Below are 15,286 nucleotides of genomic sequence, written 5' to 3' on the forward strand. Positions count from 1 at the left end.
TTTCTGGTTCAGAAGGGCCTGAGAATCCGCATTTCTCACAAGTTCCTAGGTGATCCTGATGCTGCGGCTCTGGGTCCCACACCTGTTTGAGAACCATTTATTGAATAAATATTAAAAAAAAATAGGAAGGAGTCACTGGAAAATATGGAAGAAAAGGGAATAATCCCTCATCATCCTACAGCCTGCTAATAATTGTTCCATATTTTGGTATATTTCCTTCCAGCTTTTTCACTGAATATTATAGTATATGCCTTGTCCCCATATCATTAAGCTTTTTACAAACTTATTGGCTGCAAACATACGTTAATAGATGGTTTTACCATAATTTAACTTCCTTTTGTCAGACATTTAGTTGGTAGCCTCTTTGCTCATAGCATTTATTCTAAGCCCCAAGGTGGCGGCCTGGCCATGGCCTGGATTCAGGAGACGATCGTGGACTTGAGTCCACACCCCACTGGGCCGCCAATGCACTTAAATGGTGGCAGCTAAGACAGCACTCTGCGATTAGCGTCACGTTTCATCTTAGGTGGGAGTGAGACCAGGATTTCAGCTTTTCCTTTGCCTCGAAGTTTCAAAATTCAGTTCATCTTTTAGGTAGTAAAATTGCAAAGACACAGAGCACCTCTTCTTCTGGAGGTAAAGTACGTACTTATTCTGGACGAAACAGGGAAGGGAAGAAACCTGTTCGATCTCTGGTGACTGAACACACAGTTCTTGTTAGCCAAGAGAGGAATTCAGTGAAGACAGATCACCACGTTAAGCAGGTACAAGACACAAGGGGAATTAATTTTTTTCATTTTATTGTTTTGTTGTAATAAAACATACGTAATATGAAATCTATCACCTTAACCACTTCAGGTGTACAGTTGAGTGGCATCAAGTACGTTCGCAATGTTGTACAGCCATCGCCACCATCCATCTCCAGAATTTTTTTTTAATCATCCAAACAGAAACTCTGTACCCGTTCAGCAATAACGTCCTATTCTCCCCTCTACTCAGCCTCTGGTAACCTCTATCCTAATTTCTGTCCCTGTGAATTTGCCTCTTTGGTGTCTCTCATACAAGTGGAGTCGTATGACATCAGTCCTCTTGTGTCAGGCTGATTTCGCTTAGCATAATGTCTCCAAGGTTCATCCATGTTGTAGCATGCATGAGTGCTTTGTGTGTGTTTTTAATGGCTGCATGGCATTTTGTTGCTTGTATGTACCACATTTTGTTTATCCACTCCTGTGCTGAGAGTTGGGTTGTGTCCACCTTTTGGCCAGTGTGAATAACGCTGCTGTGAACATTGGCGGGCACCTGTTTGGGTCACTGCTTTGGGAATGTTTTTTAAATGACCGTGATCTGAAATGATCTAATGTTTTCAGTATCTGTTATAGCTTGAGTAGGCTGGTAGACTGCTGGGGAGGCATGGAAGAAATGTGAGAGCAACATGCACACCCCTAGAGAAGGAGGAGTGTGTACATGAACCAGCCTGTTCTTGCATGATGTCCTGTAAACACATGTTACAGTGGTTTGAGCTTAAAACATTAAATTTCTAAAGTTGTGCGAATTGGTACTTTGGAAATTATGTGGGTAAGTCCAGAGGGCTCATTCTGTCAAATACGGAGTTTTGTTATCATGGAGACTATCCCTTGAGCTGTCATTGAGTGTTATGTTTGAGAGAAATGTTGGACGTGAACATGTGAAGGAAGAATTATTGCCAGGAAGAATTCTAGGTGGAATTAGAGTGTTGCCAAGCAGAGAAGGAGCAGCTTCTGCTCTGCCAAAACCCAGCTTTTCACAAGTTCAGAGTCTTACTTGGGCCCTCGTGTCAGGAAGCCCAGTCAGCTTTGTGGCTCCTCAGAGGGTTACAACCAGTGCAAGTCATGTTTTAATCAGGGCACAGCTGATTACTGATGACTCCAGTCCTGTCCCGGGGAAGGTTGGCACCTCCCAGCGAAGCAATCAGTTATGGTCATGTCATCACCTCATTATTTCTCCAGGCCAGAAGCTGCAGATGCCTCCTAGGGAGTCGGAGAGTTGAGGGCCGTCTGAGGAGGCGGAATTCCCAGTGGGCTGCGCTAAGTGGCAGTTGTTTGAATTAAAGGTGACTTGAGGGTGGATTGGGGTTGGCTGGGGTAGATTGGGATGATTTATTGTCAGCGCCGGAGCTCTCTGGCCCCATTCTGTTTAAGAGCTTGTCAGCATCCTGGGAGTGATTTGTTCACAAGTCTGCACTGATTAAAAAGATATTGCTAGTCAAGAGACTGATAGAGCAGGGACAGAACCCAGGCCCAGCCCAGAGGGGTCACATGGCTTCTCGGGCTGACTGGAGTGTGCAGGCATACAACTCTAGGAGCCCCAGAGCCTCCCCTCAACCTGGGAGAAAGAAAGGGGGCTAGGGGTACAGTGAGCAAAACTGACAGAAACTAAGACCAGTTACTATGTAATTTTCAGGGTTTGACTTTTTTTTTTAAGCTGAAGAAGCAAGTAGGCCTACAACTATTAACCTATTCGTACAAGAATCTGCCCCCAACATACCTTACCTTCTCCTCTTGTTTTCTCTCATGTTTCAACACACTCTAGCCATTCCTCACTTGTTGGGGCTCTCACATACCCCTGTCCCTTTGCCTACACTATATTTATAAATAAAATTCCTTTTCCTTCCCCACTGGTAAAATTCTACTCACCCTTTAAGATCCACTTCATCTTACACTTCTTAAAGCGTTTCCTGTTCTGCCAGCATTGGCTAATTTCTCCCTTCTCTGTTTCCACACTGGTTGATATGCATCTAGGTACTGTATAATCCCAATCATATTGAAATGATTTGTTCTAGTCCATTTTTACTTTACTACATATTTGTATATGTATAAACCAGAAAAAAGGTAGTTCTTTTATATCACATACAAATGGTATCATATTCTGTTAACCACTTTGCAACTTGCTTTTCACTGATTGTTTTTTATTTATCCATGCATCATGCTCTAGTTTAGTTTAACAGCTTTTTAGCATCCCGTTTATGAATATTCCACATTTTATTTATCTCTTCCTCCTACTAGTAGACATTTAGATTGTATTTTTTATTATTAAATACAGCCTGCGTTAAACGTTCTTTTGCACACCTACTTGTACACTTGTGTGAGTTTCTCTAGGTAATACCTAGAAGTACAGTTGCTGGGTTGTTAGGTCCATATATGTTCAGTTTTACTAGATATGCCAAATTCTTCTTAAGAATGGCTGTTGCAGTTTACATTTACATTACAGCAGTGTATGAGAGTTCCTTTTTCCTCACATCCTCATCATTATTTCATAGTATCAAAGTTACTGCCCCTCTGGACTGTCATTTTTGTCTACATTTCTCTGATTTCCACTGAGGTTGGGTATCTTATGTTTATTGGTCATGTGAGTTTCTTCCGTGCATTCCCTGCATACAACATTTGTTCATTTTCCAAATTTTAACTATTTGTATCATAACTGTGTCTTTTGTTGGACTGTGGACTCAGAGTCAAAGCCTTGGCTTTTATCATCTATAACAACTGGGTTTGTTTTCCTCATGCATCAAAATGTTTTCTAAGTCAATAAGCAACAACAACAAAAAACCTAGCAAGGGTTTTTAAAAGATAAAGAACAACGTGCAGGTCCTTCACACACGTGTAGAAGTTGGAAGTTCTTCATGCCCAGAGTGGAGTTTATGGGTTTTGGTAGTAATAATACAAGCAACCCCTTTCCTTTGTGGGTACCATTATATACTTTCAAAGTACTTGTAGATCCATTATATCACTTCTTAAAGCAGCCTAGTGAGGTAAGGAGGGTAGACCTTTCGGCAGTGATCTTTAGAATGTTGACAAGCTTCCCCTAAGCTACCACAAGGAGTGATCTCGGATATGGTAAAGGTTCTTGTTGCCATTTTAGAAATGACAGAATTTGAATTTTTTGAACTTTTGGAATCGAGATTTTTTGTTTGAAACTAGATAATCCTTTAGAATTTTACACAAACTGGTCTTTGCTGGTTGCACCGTCCTGATGTTGTTAACGTGTTCCTTTGGCCTCTCTACATCCTTTGAAAGGGTCGTAAAATTCAGAGGCTTGATTAGGTTTAGGTTTGTTTGTTTGCTTGTTTGTTCTTAACATCCAGGAACCCTTTATTGGTGGTGGTATGTATTCCCGTCAAGATGCACAGAATATTTAGGTGTCTTTTGGTGATGTCAGCAGCCATCACTTATGCCTAGATCTATTAATTCATCAGGAGTTACAAAATGGTGACGTTCTCATTCTATCTTTCCTCTTGCATTTATCAGCCGGAATAAGTTTAGGAAGAGAAACTTCTCCTTGCCAGCTAGTTACGCTGATAGAGTTTACACAGGGAAGTTAGGATGGATGTCTGATTCCTTATCTACTGGTTGTCAGAGTAATGAGTTGGTTCCCTGCCATCCTCTGAAAGGCTTTTCTCCCCTTTCTTATGAAAAGGTAAAAGCGAGGATTCATGTCTTTGTCTTTATCCTTTGATTTGACCTGGCTGTTTGAGATGTAAGAAGTTCCCCACGTGGGTGGCAGCTCCTGTCTGCTGGTGAGTAGTTTGGAGAGCTGGAAAAGGACTGCGAAACCAAGTGGAATGAACACAGACTCCGGACTCAGTTATATCTGAATTTACATCTTGGTGTTGGCACTTCCCAGCCAAGTGACCCTGGGCACGCTGCTTACCCTTTCTGAGCCTAAGTTTTCCCATAGGTATGAGGAAAGTTGATAATGCCTCTCCCCTGGGATTCTTGTCTGGATTCAGGGAAACTAAAGGGATCCCAGCCCAGGACCTAGCTTGTGATGGAGGCCTGGGAAACCATCATTTTTACCTGCATTTTAGGGAATACAGCCCTCCTTGCCACTTTTCAAACAGAATAGGCTCCCTGAAGTCTGACAGTGGCTTGTCACATGGTGCCTTGAAGGATCAGGGCCCTCTTGGAAGTGGGTGCAGTGAAGCCTCTGCTGAGACGATGAGGTTGGTGGATGCTGAGGGGCATGAGTGACGACATAAACTCCTCGGATTAGTCATCTCTTGACGGTCGTTTCAGCTTGGCCAGACTCCAGCCTCGCCCTGACCTTAGGGGCATGTTCCATGCTCCATGGTTCCCTTCAGAGCAACGCAGTGTACTGGGGTTACACTTTCCCCACTTTCCTGCAGAGGTACACGCTGTATATGTGATGTATAGGTTGCTGTATACACTTTAAACCCTAAACGAAAAAATATGTATTCATGACCCTAACAGGAGATTTTAGGGACCTAAAGAGGCAAGTGACCTTCGAGGACAAGGACTTAAAATTCTTATTTCACAGGAAAGAAAACCAAAACCGAAGTTCATCTATGCTTCCATTCACTCAGATGCTTTGAATGCCTGCTGTGTGCTGGGCACTGGGGTGAGTGCGGGAGGTCCCATGGGGAAGCACACGTGCGCACCCCGCTCTCACGGAGACAGGGTGGTGTCTCGTGGAGATGGGGGTTAGGGAAACGAGAGGGCGTGCAGAGTGAGGCCTGGGAGAGCACGTGACGAGGGAGGTCCCCTCGCTTATGAGGCCAGGGTCGGCCTTCCTGAAGAAGCCACATGTGAGCTGAGACGGGAAAGAAGAGGTGGAGGGAGCATGGGCAGAGAGTGTTCCCAGCAGAGGGAACCGTGTCTGTGAAACTTGGGGGGTGGGGGAGGAGGCAGAGAGAACACAGGTCTTTTGAGAAAGAAAAGCAAGTTCAGGATCATAAGAGGCTGGAGACAGAGGGCAAGAGTGATGAGAGGCCAGGCTGGGCTGGGTCCCTCAGGGCCTCCGAAATCGTGATCTGCTTTTAGCCTCTTTGTGCCTCAAATTTCCTGGACAACTGAAAAGTTACAGTGGATATCTTTCAAGTGTTGTAACCACCTGAAAAGTAAACGTGTGAAAGGGGTTTCAGTATTAGTATGTTCATTACCAACCCATCAGCAACGTGATGTTTTATAGAAAGTGAATAATCGCACAGTGAGACCAGTCATTTAGCCACTTGTCTTTTAAATTATTGTCTCATGTTTTGAACTGTGTCCCTGCTGCCGTGTAAGAAATAATACCAAGAGGTTGATGGCTTCCTGATATGTCCTAGTGATGATGTATGTGTTGGGGGGAGGGGGGCGTTTGACATTTGGTCTCTTTCTAGGAAGTACCATTTACCAGTTGGGAATGATACTTGACATTTGATCAGTGGAGACCTGATCAAAGTGGATTAAGCCCCAGAAGATTCATTTTTCTCACAGAAAGTCTAGAGCTCTTGGGTGCTGGCATTGATTTAGTGGCTCAAGGATGTCAGAGCAGTGGTTTCTGTGATTCTCTAGACCTTTTCCTCATGGTCCCAAGGTGACTGCTGCAGCTGTAGCCATCACATGCACATTCCAGGTAGGAAAAGGAAGAAGAGAGGAAGGTCAGTGGGGTGCAACTTCCAGCTGTTTAGTCCCCTTTAGAGAGACCATCAGTCAACTCATCACTCTCATTGACCATCGTTAGGAGTAAGGGAAGCAGGAAAATGAAGTTGTTTTGTTTTCTTTTAGCTCAACCCACTGTCATCCCAATAGTAGAGAGGTTCTAGAAGGAAGGAAGAGGGAGGGAATAGAGGTGCCGCCATGAGCATACAGTCCTGAAATTTAAGAAAACCCGCCATGTTGTACACACTTTTTGTTTGTTTTTTCTGCACAGGCCATTGGGAATGCTAAAACCACTCGCAATGACAACAGTAGCCGTTTCGGAAAGTACATTCAGATTGGCTTTGACAAGAGGTATCGCATCATTGGGGCCAACATGAGGACCTACCTTTTGGAGAAGTCCAGAGTGGTCTTTCAGGTGAGCCCTGTGACTGGACCTTCTTGTATTTTTTCCCAAGGATTTTTACTCGCTCCATGTTCTGCTCCCTATGCCCAAAGAACATCTCATTGTTTGAACCTGGATTTGGTTAGACTTGCTCTTTTGGTTTTCTTTTTTTTTTTCCATTAAGAAGTATTCATTTATAGGCATCAGACCTGAAAAATTTTTACTCAGTATTGATATGTTTCAGTGAGCATTGTTTTTATTTTTTTATTTTTAAATAAATAAATACCATGCATATACCATGCAAGCACAATATTTATCTATCTATTTATTAATTTATTTATTGGCTGCGCTGGGTCTTTGTCGTGGCACGTAGGCTTCTCTAGTTGTGGCCTGAGGGTTCAGTAGTTGAGGTGTGTGGGCTTAGTTGCCCCGAGGCATGTGGGATCTTAGTTCACTCCCTGACTAGGGAGTGAACCCACGTCCCCTGCATTAAAAGGTGGATTCTTAACCACTGGATCACCAGGGAAGTCCCAGGGCATTGATTTTAGATTCAGTCAACAAACATATATTGTTTGTTATGTGCTAGCCCTGTGCTAGTCACCAGAGATACAGTGAAGAATAAGACTGTTGTGTTCTTTGTGGACCTCGGAGTCTTGTGATCAGGGGAATGTCATATAGGGTCTGTGGATTTCAACTTTCACCAGGAATCTTATTTGGTAAGTTATATTAAAAAAACACAAAACCTACTTGACCACTTACTTCATTTCCTTTTCAAGTAAATGGAGTTCGCGCTTCTCACGTGACTCAGTTCTTCTTTGCTCGCCTTTTGTTCCCTCCTTCCCAACTACTCTTTGGTCTCTTGGTGACCCTCTTCCTCCTCCACCGTGGCCTTTGGTGGTGGTCGTTGCAGTTCACAACCCCCAGAGCAGTTCTATCCACCTCCCAGGTTTGGTTGGACTACCCCACATCCTTCATTTCACTGCATCAGAGCAAGCAGCCCGCTGTGCTGGCCGCGGCTCTGGCCAGCCTCCCTGTGGGCTTTCCTCTTCCTTGCTGCCCTTGCTCAGGCCTCCTGAAGCCCCCGTCCCACCCCACCACCACCACGACCACTCCGCCAGTTTAAGGCAGGTCTGGCCCCATTGTCCCCTGGAAGTCCTGTCTCAGTCGTGGACCTTTCCTGACTGCCCCAGCCTGACATGATGGGCAAGGGCATAGCTTTTACTTAGTTCCAAGCCTCCCAGAGGAGAAAGGGAGCCTGCAGCAGGGAAGTGACGGTCAGCCCACCATGAGCCAGGCAGCTCGGTTATCTGAACAAGAGCTGATCCGCCGAGACGTCACTTGTGGGGTAGCAGTGATACCCTATAGAGGAGGAAAAAGAAAACCCCTGTGTTCTGCATAAATCAAGAGGTAAAAGTCCTCTGGTTTGCAGAAGGCCCCATAACGGTGAATGGAAAACCTGGAGGTGGGAATTGAAGGCGGCAGAGGCGTGAAGGAAAAGCCTTGACCTCTGTCACCCTGGAATTAGAATGGGCGAGGGGACAATCTTTGGGGTCCCTGCCCCTAACACTGCTTAACTGTTTTCCTCCTCCAGGCGGATGATGAGAGGAATTACCACATCTTTTACCAGCTCTGCGCGGCTGCCAGTCTTCCGGAATTTAAAGAGCTCGCACTAAGTAAGTAAACGGGCTGCGTGCCCGTCCTGGGGCTGGGCTGCTGCTGCCTCAGGCGGCGCATCTGGGGGCTCTGAGGGAGAAGGTGTGCGCGGCTCGGTGACCTCTGTCGCGGGTACTTAGCTCTGCCTCACCTGTGGGCACAGTCCCACCCCTCTGTGAGTTTCATGCCCACAGGAAATGAGAGGATAAGAGGCTGGGGGTGGAACAGTGTTTTGCAGAGCACAAGTGAATTGACATGCATTATTATTTTGAAAAATATGTTTTCATTCTAGACGCCCTGAGAAATGTGTCTCAACCACGAGGATCTGGAGGTTTAGCTAACGCGCATCACTTAATTGTGGTCGACGTGTTTTAAGTCATATTTAAGGACTGAGACAAAGAAAAAGAAGGAAGGGGGTGAGGATAAAGCAGGGGTAGCATGGGGTTGGCTCAAGGGGCATGTTGATGAATCCCGGGAGGCCCCACAGAAGGTGAGAGAGGAACTCAAGGAGTTTAACTGGACCTCTGAGCCTCAGCCGGGCAGCAGTCCTCCAGTTCCTTGCAAGCAGGCGGGCAGCTTGCCCACATCCACCCTGCAGCCTGGAGGCCAGAGCGGAGCAGCCAGAGTGGGGTGCCAGGGGCATGCGTCAGCTTTTTGCTGCCATCAGGTAGGAAGACAGCCTTTCAGTGGGTCCCAGTCACCCTCCGTTTCTGTTATTGTTGTCTGCTAAGGTGCCTGGAGACTGTTGACTTGGAGCTAGTGGAGTTGAGAGCCAGGACAGAGCAAGAAGGGCGAGCAGGCTTTAGTTCCTGACACCATACCGTTGTAGCCCCGCCCCCCGGGCCTGGAGCCTTCCCCGTTCTATGTGCGCAGCCCTATCTTGGAATATTGACTGAGTCCTGCCGCTGAGTCCTCCAAGCCACCTGCTGGTGGGTGCGTGTGGTGAGGGCACGCCTCGGGGCCATGCAGCTCCCCTGTCTCTGGCCTGTCATCTGTATTTTGGGGAGGTGTGCGTAGGTCCAGTACTAGCAGTTGGTGTACAGAGCTGGGTGTCTAGACAGAGGTTAACTGGCTTTTGTGCAACTGTAAGAGAAGTAGACTTCTGAGGCTTTACTGTCCCAGAGCCAAATCCTCACCATCTTAAGGACCCATCACCAGATCCAGCTCTGCCCACTCCAGCCTATGCTCCCAGTAGGTAAAATACATCAAGTGGTTCAAACCTTGGTCTGCCCTCCTCACCCTCCGCTTTACTTGCATATGGAGTCTGGCAGCACTCAGAGCCCGTGCCAGGCAGTTTAGCACTGGCTCCTCCGTTCATTCATTAAGCCCCATGCAGGCAAATTAGGCCCTGGGGACGTAGTGTTGAACCAGATGTGCGTCCTGCCCTTGCTTCGCTTACGGTTACAGTACGGAGCGAGAAGGCTGTGCTAAGGTGAAGCGCAGTTGTGGTGGGTCAGAAGCTGCTCAGGGCAAGTCATGTTAAATGGGGTCCCAAAGGAGGAAGCCTTGGATGATACACATGAGGCTGGCTTCCGTGCTTGCAGGTCTGATTCTCCCCAGTGAAGTCGTAAACTCCTCGGACAAGGAGTGAATGTTACAAGCCTTGTTTGATGGGCACTGCCCTGAGCTGGCAGCTTGGGGCTCTCGTGCTGGCTTACAGTCCCAAGGGACCAGGAAGGCAGGCCACGTTAAGGGCCACTGCCATCCTCCCCGCTCCTTCCACAGGCCCAGCTGGACTTCTCAGGGCCAACCTGCGGGAGTTGAAAACTTTTTTCTTAGGGTCAGTTTTATAGAAAATGAACGAATGCTGGTAAGATCCATCTGGCTGTATTTGGACTATTTTATCCCAAATGTGACTTTCAGGAAATAGGAAAGAAATCTTCCTCCCCACTCCCCCACTTACAGGAGTGCATTGAGGAGAAAAATGACCTTTCCTTACTCCGTGTTTCAGCAAGGTGCAGGCTCCTTGGGCCTCTGGCTGGAGCAGTTGAAAACTACCCGATTGGATCCATTTCTTGCATTCTAACCTGCGTGTGCCCTCTGAGAGCATCTTGGAGTGAAGTGAAGAGCCTTTGATAAGCTCTCGTGCTCAGGCGTGAGGCTATCTTCCGCCTTGTGGGTGGATGGGCTGTGAGCCCTGAAGCTTGACATTTATAGTTCCACAGATAGCCCTGGTTGAATGGATGGAAACGTCAAATAAATGAAGGACTAGCCAGCGACTTCTAGTGAATATTCAGACCTGCCTCGCCTCCTTCCCTCTTTTCTTCACCTAAACTGTGCTGTTCAAATGCACAGAAATCTCTGTAAGACCCCTTGGCCCTGCAGGAATTTTGTGCACTTGTCTTGAGGATGAAGTGGACAGATGTGCATACAGCCCCCCTTCCCTCTGCCCTGTGGCTGGCGGTCCATTGCATTAAAATGACCTCGGGATGAGATTTTAAAAAGTCATACAGTGAATAGTGTGTTAGAGTGTGGGGAAATGATGGGAAAAAGAGGTGTAATGGACCATATTCCCTTAAATGCAGCCTTCACGTAATGAGGAACAAACCCTTTCTTCTTTTTCATTTCCGTAGCTGCATAGATACAGTTTTATAACCACCCTCTCTTGCCTTGCACAAGTCAGAGTACAGCCTCCCCAGGTGAAGTGCAAACCCTGGGCCGTGGCCTTGATGGTCCATTGCTCTAACCACTGGCTTCACGACCCTTCTGTACACTAGTCTGATCCAGTGAGCCAGTTAACAGGGGATTTTGTGATGTATATCTCCTTGGGAATTCTAAGTAGAGAGAGAGACCCAGACTGGAGGACAAGAGACCCCTCTCTGGGATGGGGTGATTGGCTTCATGGGCCTAAAAGGAGAGCTGAGATCCAGGCAGGCAAAGCAAATAGGGGAAGAGTGACTGCATCCTGTTAGGATGTCTGTCTTATTAAGAGGGTCTGGGAGTGACGTTAACAGAGGTGATTGTAGCCTTAAAGCAGATGGAAAGGAGATGATTATTCTGATTGGATTCAAATCATTCAGTAGGGAATGCTGTGATTGGCTGGGGTGGCCCCTGCAGTGATGAACCCGAGCAGGAAGAAGTTACTCTGCTGGGCCTGTGAGTTTGGGAACTCAGAGCAGGGAAGGGTGGGGAGGTCTGTTTCACTCAGAACATCAGGCATTGGGGCCCTGGCCTTTGACAATGAAAGGTCTTTGATGCTGAAAATGCCTCCTTCCCTCCTATATGAAAGCTGTGTTCTTTTTGGAGTCTCAGGTGACTCTAATGTATCAACTGATACTTTTGATTATGATGTAGGTTAAATTTATGGCTAAGTCATGGGATGTCATAGATAACCATCTCCTTAATTGGGTGATCAAGGAATGGGCTCACAGGCCTGGCCAAACCCTGGGTGAGCCTGGGAAACCCCTTAAAGCCCTATGGTGCTCAGTTTGTCTGAAAAATGGGAGTAAATATACACTTGGCCCTTCATATCTGCAGGTTCTGCATCTGTGGATTCAACCAACTGAAGTTCGATCCATGGTTGTGGAGGGCTGACTGTACTATACCATTTTATATAAGAGACTTGAGCAGCTGTGAATGTTGGTATCTGTTGGGGGGGGTGTCCTAGGCCCTACTCCCTGTGCGTACAGAGGGACGGCTGTATTCAGTCGTCTTCATGTGGACACAGTAAAAAATCATCAAATGAGGTGTTTTGAAAGGTGAGTGTAAAGGGAAAAAAAGAATTGATGCTTTTATTAAACGCTTGAAGCTGTCACATTACTCTGTACCAGAGCTTCCAGGGTGATTAGATATGGAAGATCCAAATATGCCACCTTCCGCAGAGACCTGATGTGACTTTCTTCATCGGAATTCGCTTCTGCTGTGGCTGTGAGTGAGCTCAGGGCCAAAGTCCTTCGTCTCCCAGTTCAGCTGCCTGCAGTCATCAGAGTGGGTTGAAGTCACTCCTCCAGGAAGCCTTCCCTCATAAAACATGACCAGTATTCTGCCGTTCATTCCCATGTGCAGTGTTGCCTGTTGGTTGTGTGTGAGACTGGGGTTTGGGGCTGAGTTCTGCCACTTCCTAGCTGGGCCTGGTATCGTGGACTTGAGCGGTGGGAGGAATTGGCGGAACAGTGCAGTGTGGCTTGGAGCATAGGATCAAGGTGAGAAGTGGGAGAGACCAGGAAGGAGACGTCTGCAGGGCCATTGACGGCACGAACAGGGGTAGAGCTGAGGAATGACAGGAAGGAAGCCGGTGTATCTGGGACATAGAGGTGGGGATGGAAGGACTAGGTATGAGTCTGGAGTAGTCGGAGGAGGCCACTTCACGAAAGGTCCGGGAAGCCCTTCTAGGGTGTTTGACTTTTGCCTTGAGGGCAGTGGAACAGGAGTGTGTCTCCAAAGGGCTTTAAGTAGGGAGTGGTGTGATCAGAGTTACCAGAAGTTTAAAGGAGGATTTAGAAAGGACAGGAGCAGAAGCAGGGAGAAAGGCTTAGAGTCTTTTGCAACAGTCCCCAGACAACAGATGCTGGACAGGTCAGACCCTGGATAGTGGCAGTCAGGATGGAGGAAGGAAAGAGACTCAAGAAATTCTTCGGAGATCAAATCGTGAGGACAAAGTTTTGAAGGAGGGCTGGGAGTTGCAATGAAGCTGCATCTAAGCATGTGTAGCTGAAAGTAAAGAGAGAGACCCAAACTGGAGGACAAGAGACCCATCATAATCACACCCGTATGTGCCCAGGTCAAGAGAAAATCATTTAACTGGTGTTTCCAGGGGAGGAGGGAGAACAGCTAGTGTCCAGTTTTGGCATCTTATCAAAATCAAACATTTTACACTTAGAAATGCCAAGCATTGGACAGAATTGTACCACACAAAGGCATTGTAGTTTGTGGAAAGTTGAAGTGATTTTCAAGGGTGATTTTGATGAGGTACAATTGTTACCTCAAATGCTGGCTCTCAAGCCTTGTAGTTCAGGTACTCCCCAGGGCTCGTTGCACTTTTGCCCTCTGCTGAGGGTGGCTCTGAATTCTATGACGGAACCTGGGCCCCTCCTCGCTAGTCATCCCCAGGCTGTTAGCAGAGGCCTGACTGAAGAGGAAGTAAGCCAGGGGATGAGAGTCTCAGCCTATGTTTGTACACGTGCTTAAATAGCTCAAGGTGCCCCAACGTTTAAAACAAACAAATCGTGTTACTCTGGGCACATCGCTGCCCCTCATGTGTCAAACGAGGTTGTCAGACTAAGATTATTGATGGTCACGGAAGTCTGGTTCTAGGGTGGGTGTACATTTTACTGTGTCTATCAGAGCCTTTTATAAAACAAGTCTGTGGTGAATGCTACTGTAACTTGAACTTGCCATGATTTTATGTTCCCTTGTTTTTCACATATCGGTTTTAACACAAATGCAACAACAGGTTCTGTCACTGTGTTGTACTTTTCTGTCTTTTGTTACTCAGTTTTCTCTCCCACTTGCCTTTGTCAGTAAAGATGATATTTGAAAGAGTTCCACATCCAGCTGGGAATAAACTCTGGCCCGGGTCAGCTTGCTCAGGGAGTGGACGTCCTCGGGGGGCATGGTCTGTGGTGAACCTGGGGATGAAGCGTCCCTCCCATGCCTGATGCCTCACCTCCTTTCCCACCGCAGCCTGTGCCGAGGACTTCTTCTATACATCACAGGGAGGAGACACGTCCATCGAGGGTGTAGATGATGCTGAGGACTTTGAGAAGACTCGACAAGCCTTCACACTCCTTGGTAAGGAACTTGGGGATGGGGAGAAAGGCCCAGAGGGTTGACCGCGTGGAGAAAAAGCATGGCAGTGTCCCGCTCTGCTTGCCAACCTTCATGAGCTGGTGGGGAAGCCCTCGTGCTCTTGGTGAATATCTTTATACTCTTATTCCATCCCAACCCTTGGGCTCCAGAGCTTATGGCATGGAACTTTGGTGCCCTTTCTTAACAATAGGATTTGAGAGTTGATCTCTGAGGCATTGCCAAGTACTCCTTTTCACTCCCTCAGGGCATTGACACCAATGTATGAAAGCCGAGAAGAGCCGTGTCTTTTTGTGTTGAGGGTTTGAGGCAGTGTGTTCTAGCAGAAGGAACATGCCTTAGGGACCGAAACCACCCATGTTTCACAGTCAGGGTCTCCAAGTGGGAAACAGACTGCAGAGGTCTAGTAGCTCTGCCATACGTGCAGTGCTATTTCTGTTGTTGCTGTTTCCATGTAGAACTTAGCAGTGGAATCTATAAATCAAGATCCCTCTGTCCTTCTGGGTCATATAAGACAATAGAGCTGGAGAAAACTGCCCCTTTCCCCGGCCAGTTTTGGGGGAAAAGAGCCCCCAAGTGGTAAAGTGGAAGGCAGTCTGCACTTAACTGGCAAATTGAAGTGGTAAATTCCTGGGACCTGCAGCCAGAAAATGGGAAGCTTGGGAAGTTAGCCTGAAATCCACAAAGTGGCTCAGGGGGACCTGGTGCTTTTCCCAGCCCTTCCCTGACAGACATTTGGCTTCTGAGTCATGTGACCAACCCAGAGCAGCATTTCTTAGGTTCTTTGGGAATCAGGGAGGTTTCATCCAACGTCCAAATAAAGCATGGCCAAACAGGACGTGCCCGGATCTCCATATGGGGAGAAAGTCAGGACTGCATGTGCTGAGATCTGAGTGCTGTTCACTTCTCTGGATAACTGGTGGATAGATGTGGTTTGCCTTTTTTTGTACCCATGAGACAGAAACCGCACTGGTTATTCCAAAAGAGAAAAATTACTATAATTGTTAACAAGAGCAGTAGTAGATAATTAACTATAAATAAGAGGATTTTAGGGGTCTAGAAATGGTGGGTGTAAAAGAGCTGTCTCGAGGGT

At 46.9% G+C, this 15,286-nt stretch overlaps 1 protein-coding gene across 1 annotated transcript in view; it reads left to right on the forward strand.

The window, feature by feature from the left end:
• MYO5B (myosin VB) overlaps positions 1–15,286 on the forward strand; it is a 230,899-nt gene that overhangs the window by 63,505 nt on the left and 152,108 nt on the right. Inside the window, exons 5-7 of the mRNA XM_065889991.1 lie at positions 6,685–6,828; positions 8,387–8,468; positions 14,071–14,178. Of these exons, the coding sequence (XP_065746063.1) occupies positions 6,685–6,828; positions 8,387–8,468; positions 14,071–14,178 (334 nt within the window). The remainder of the gene's footprint in view (positions 1–6,684; positions 6,829–8,386; positions 8,469–14,070; positions 14,179–15,286) is intronic.

Source organism: Phocoena phocoena, chromosome 13, assembly GCF_963924675.1.
Source record: "Phocoena phocoena chromosome 13, mPhoPho1.1, whole genome shotgun sequence".
Taxonomy (NCBI): domain Eukaryota; kingdom Metazoa; phylum Chordata; class Mammalia; order Artiodactyla; family Phocoenidae; genus Phocoena; species Phocoena phocoena.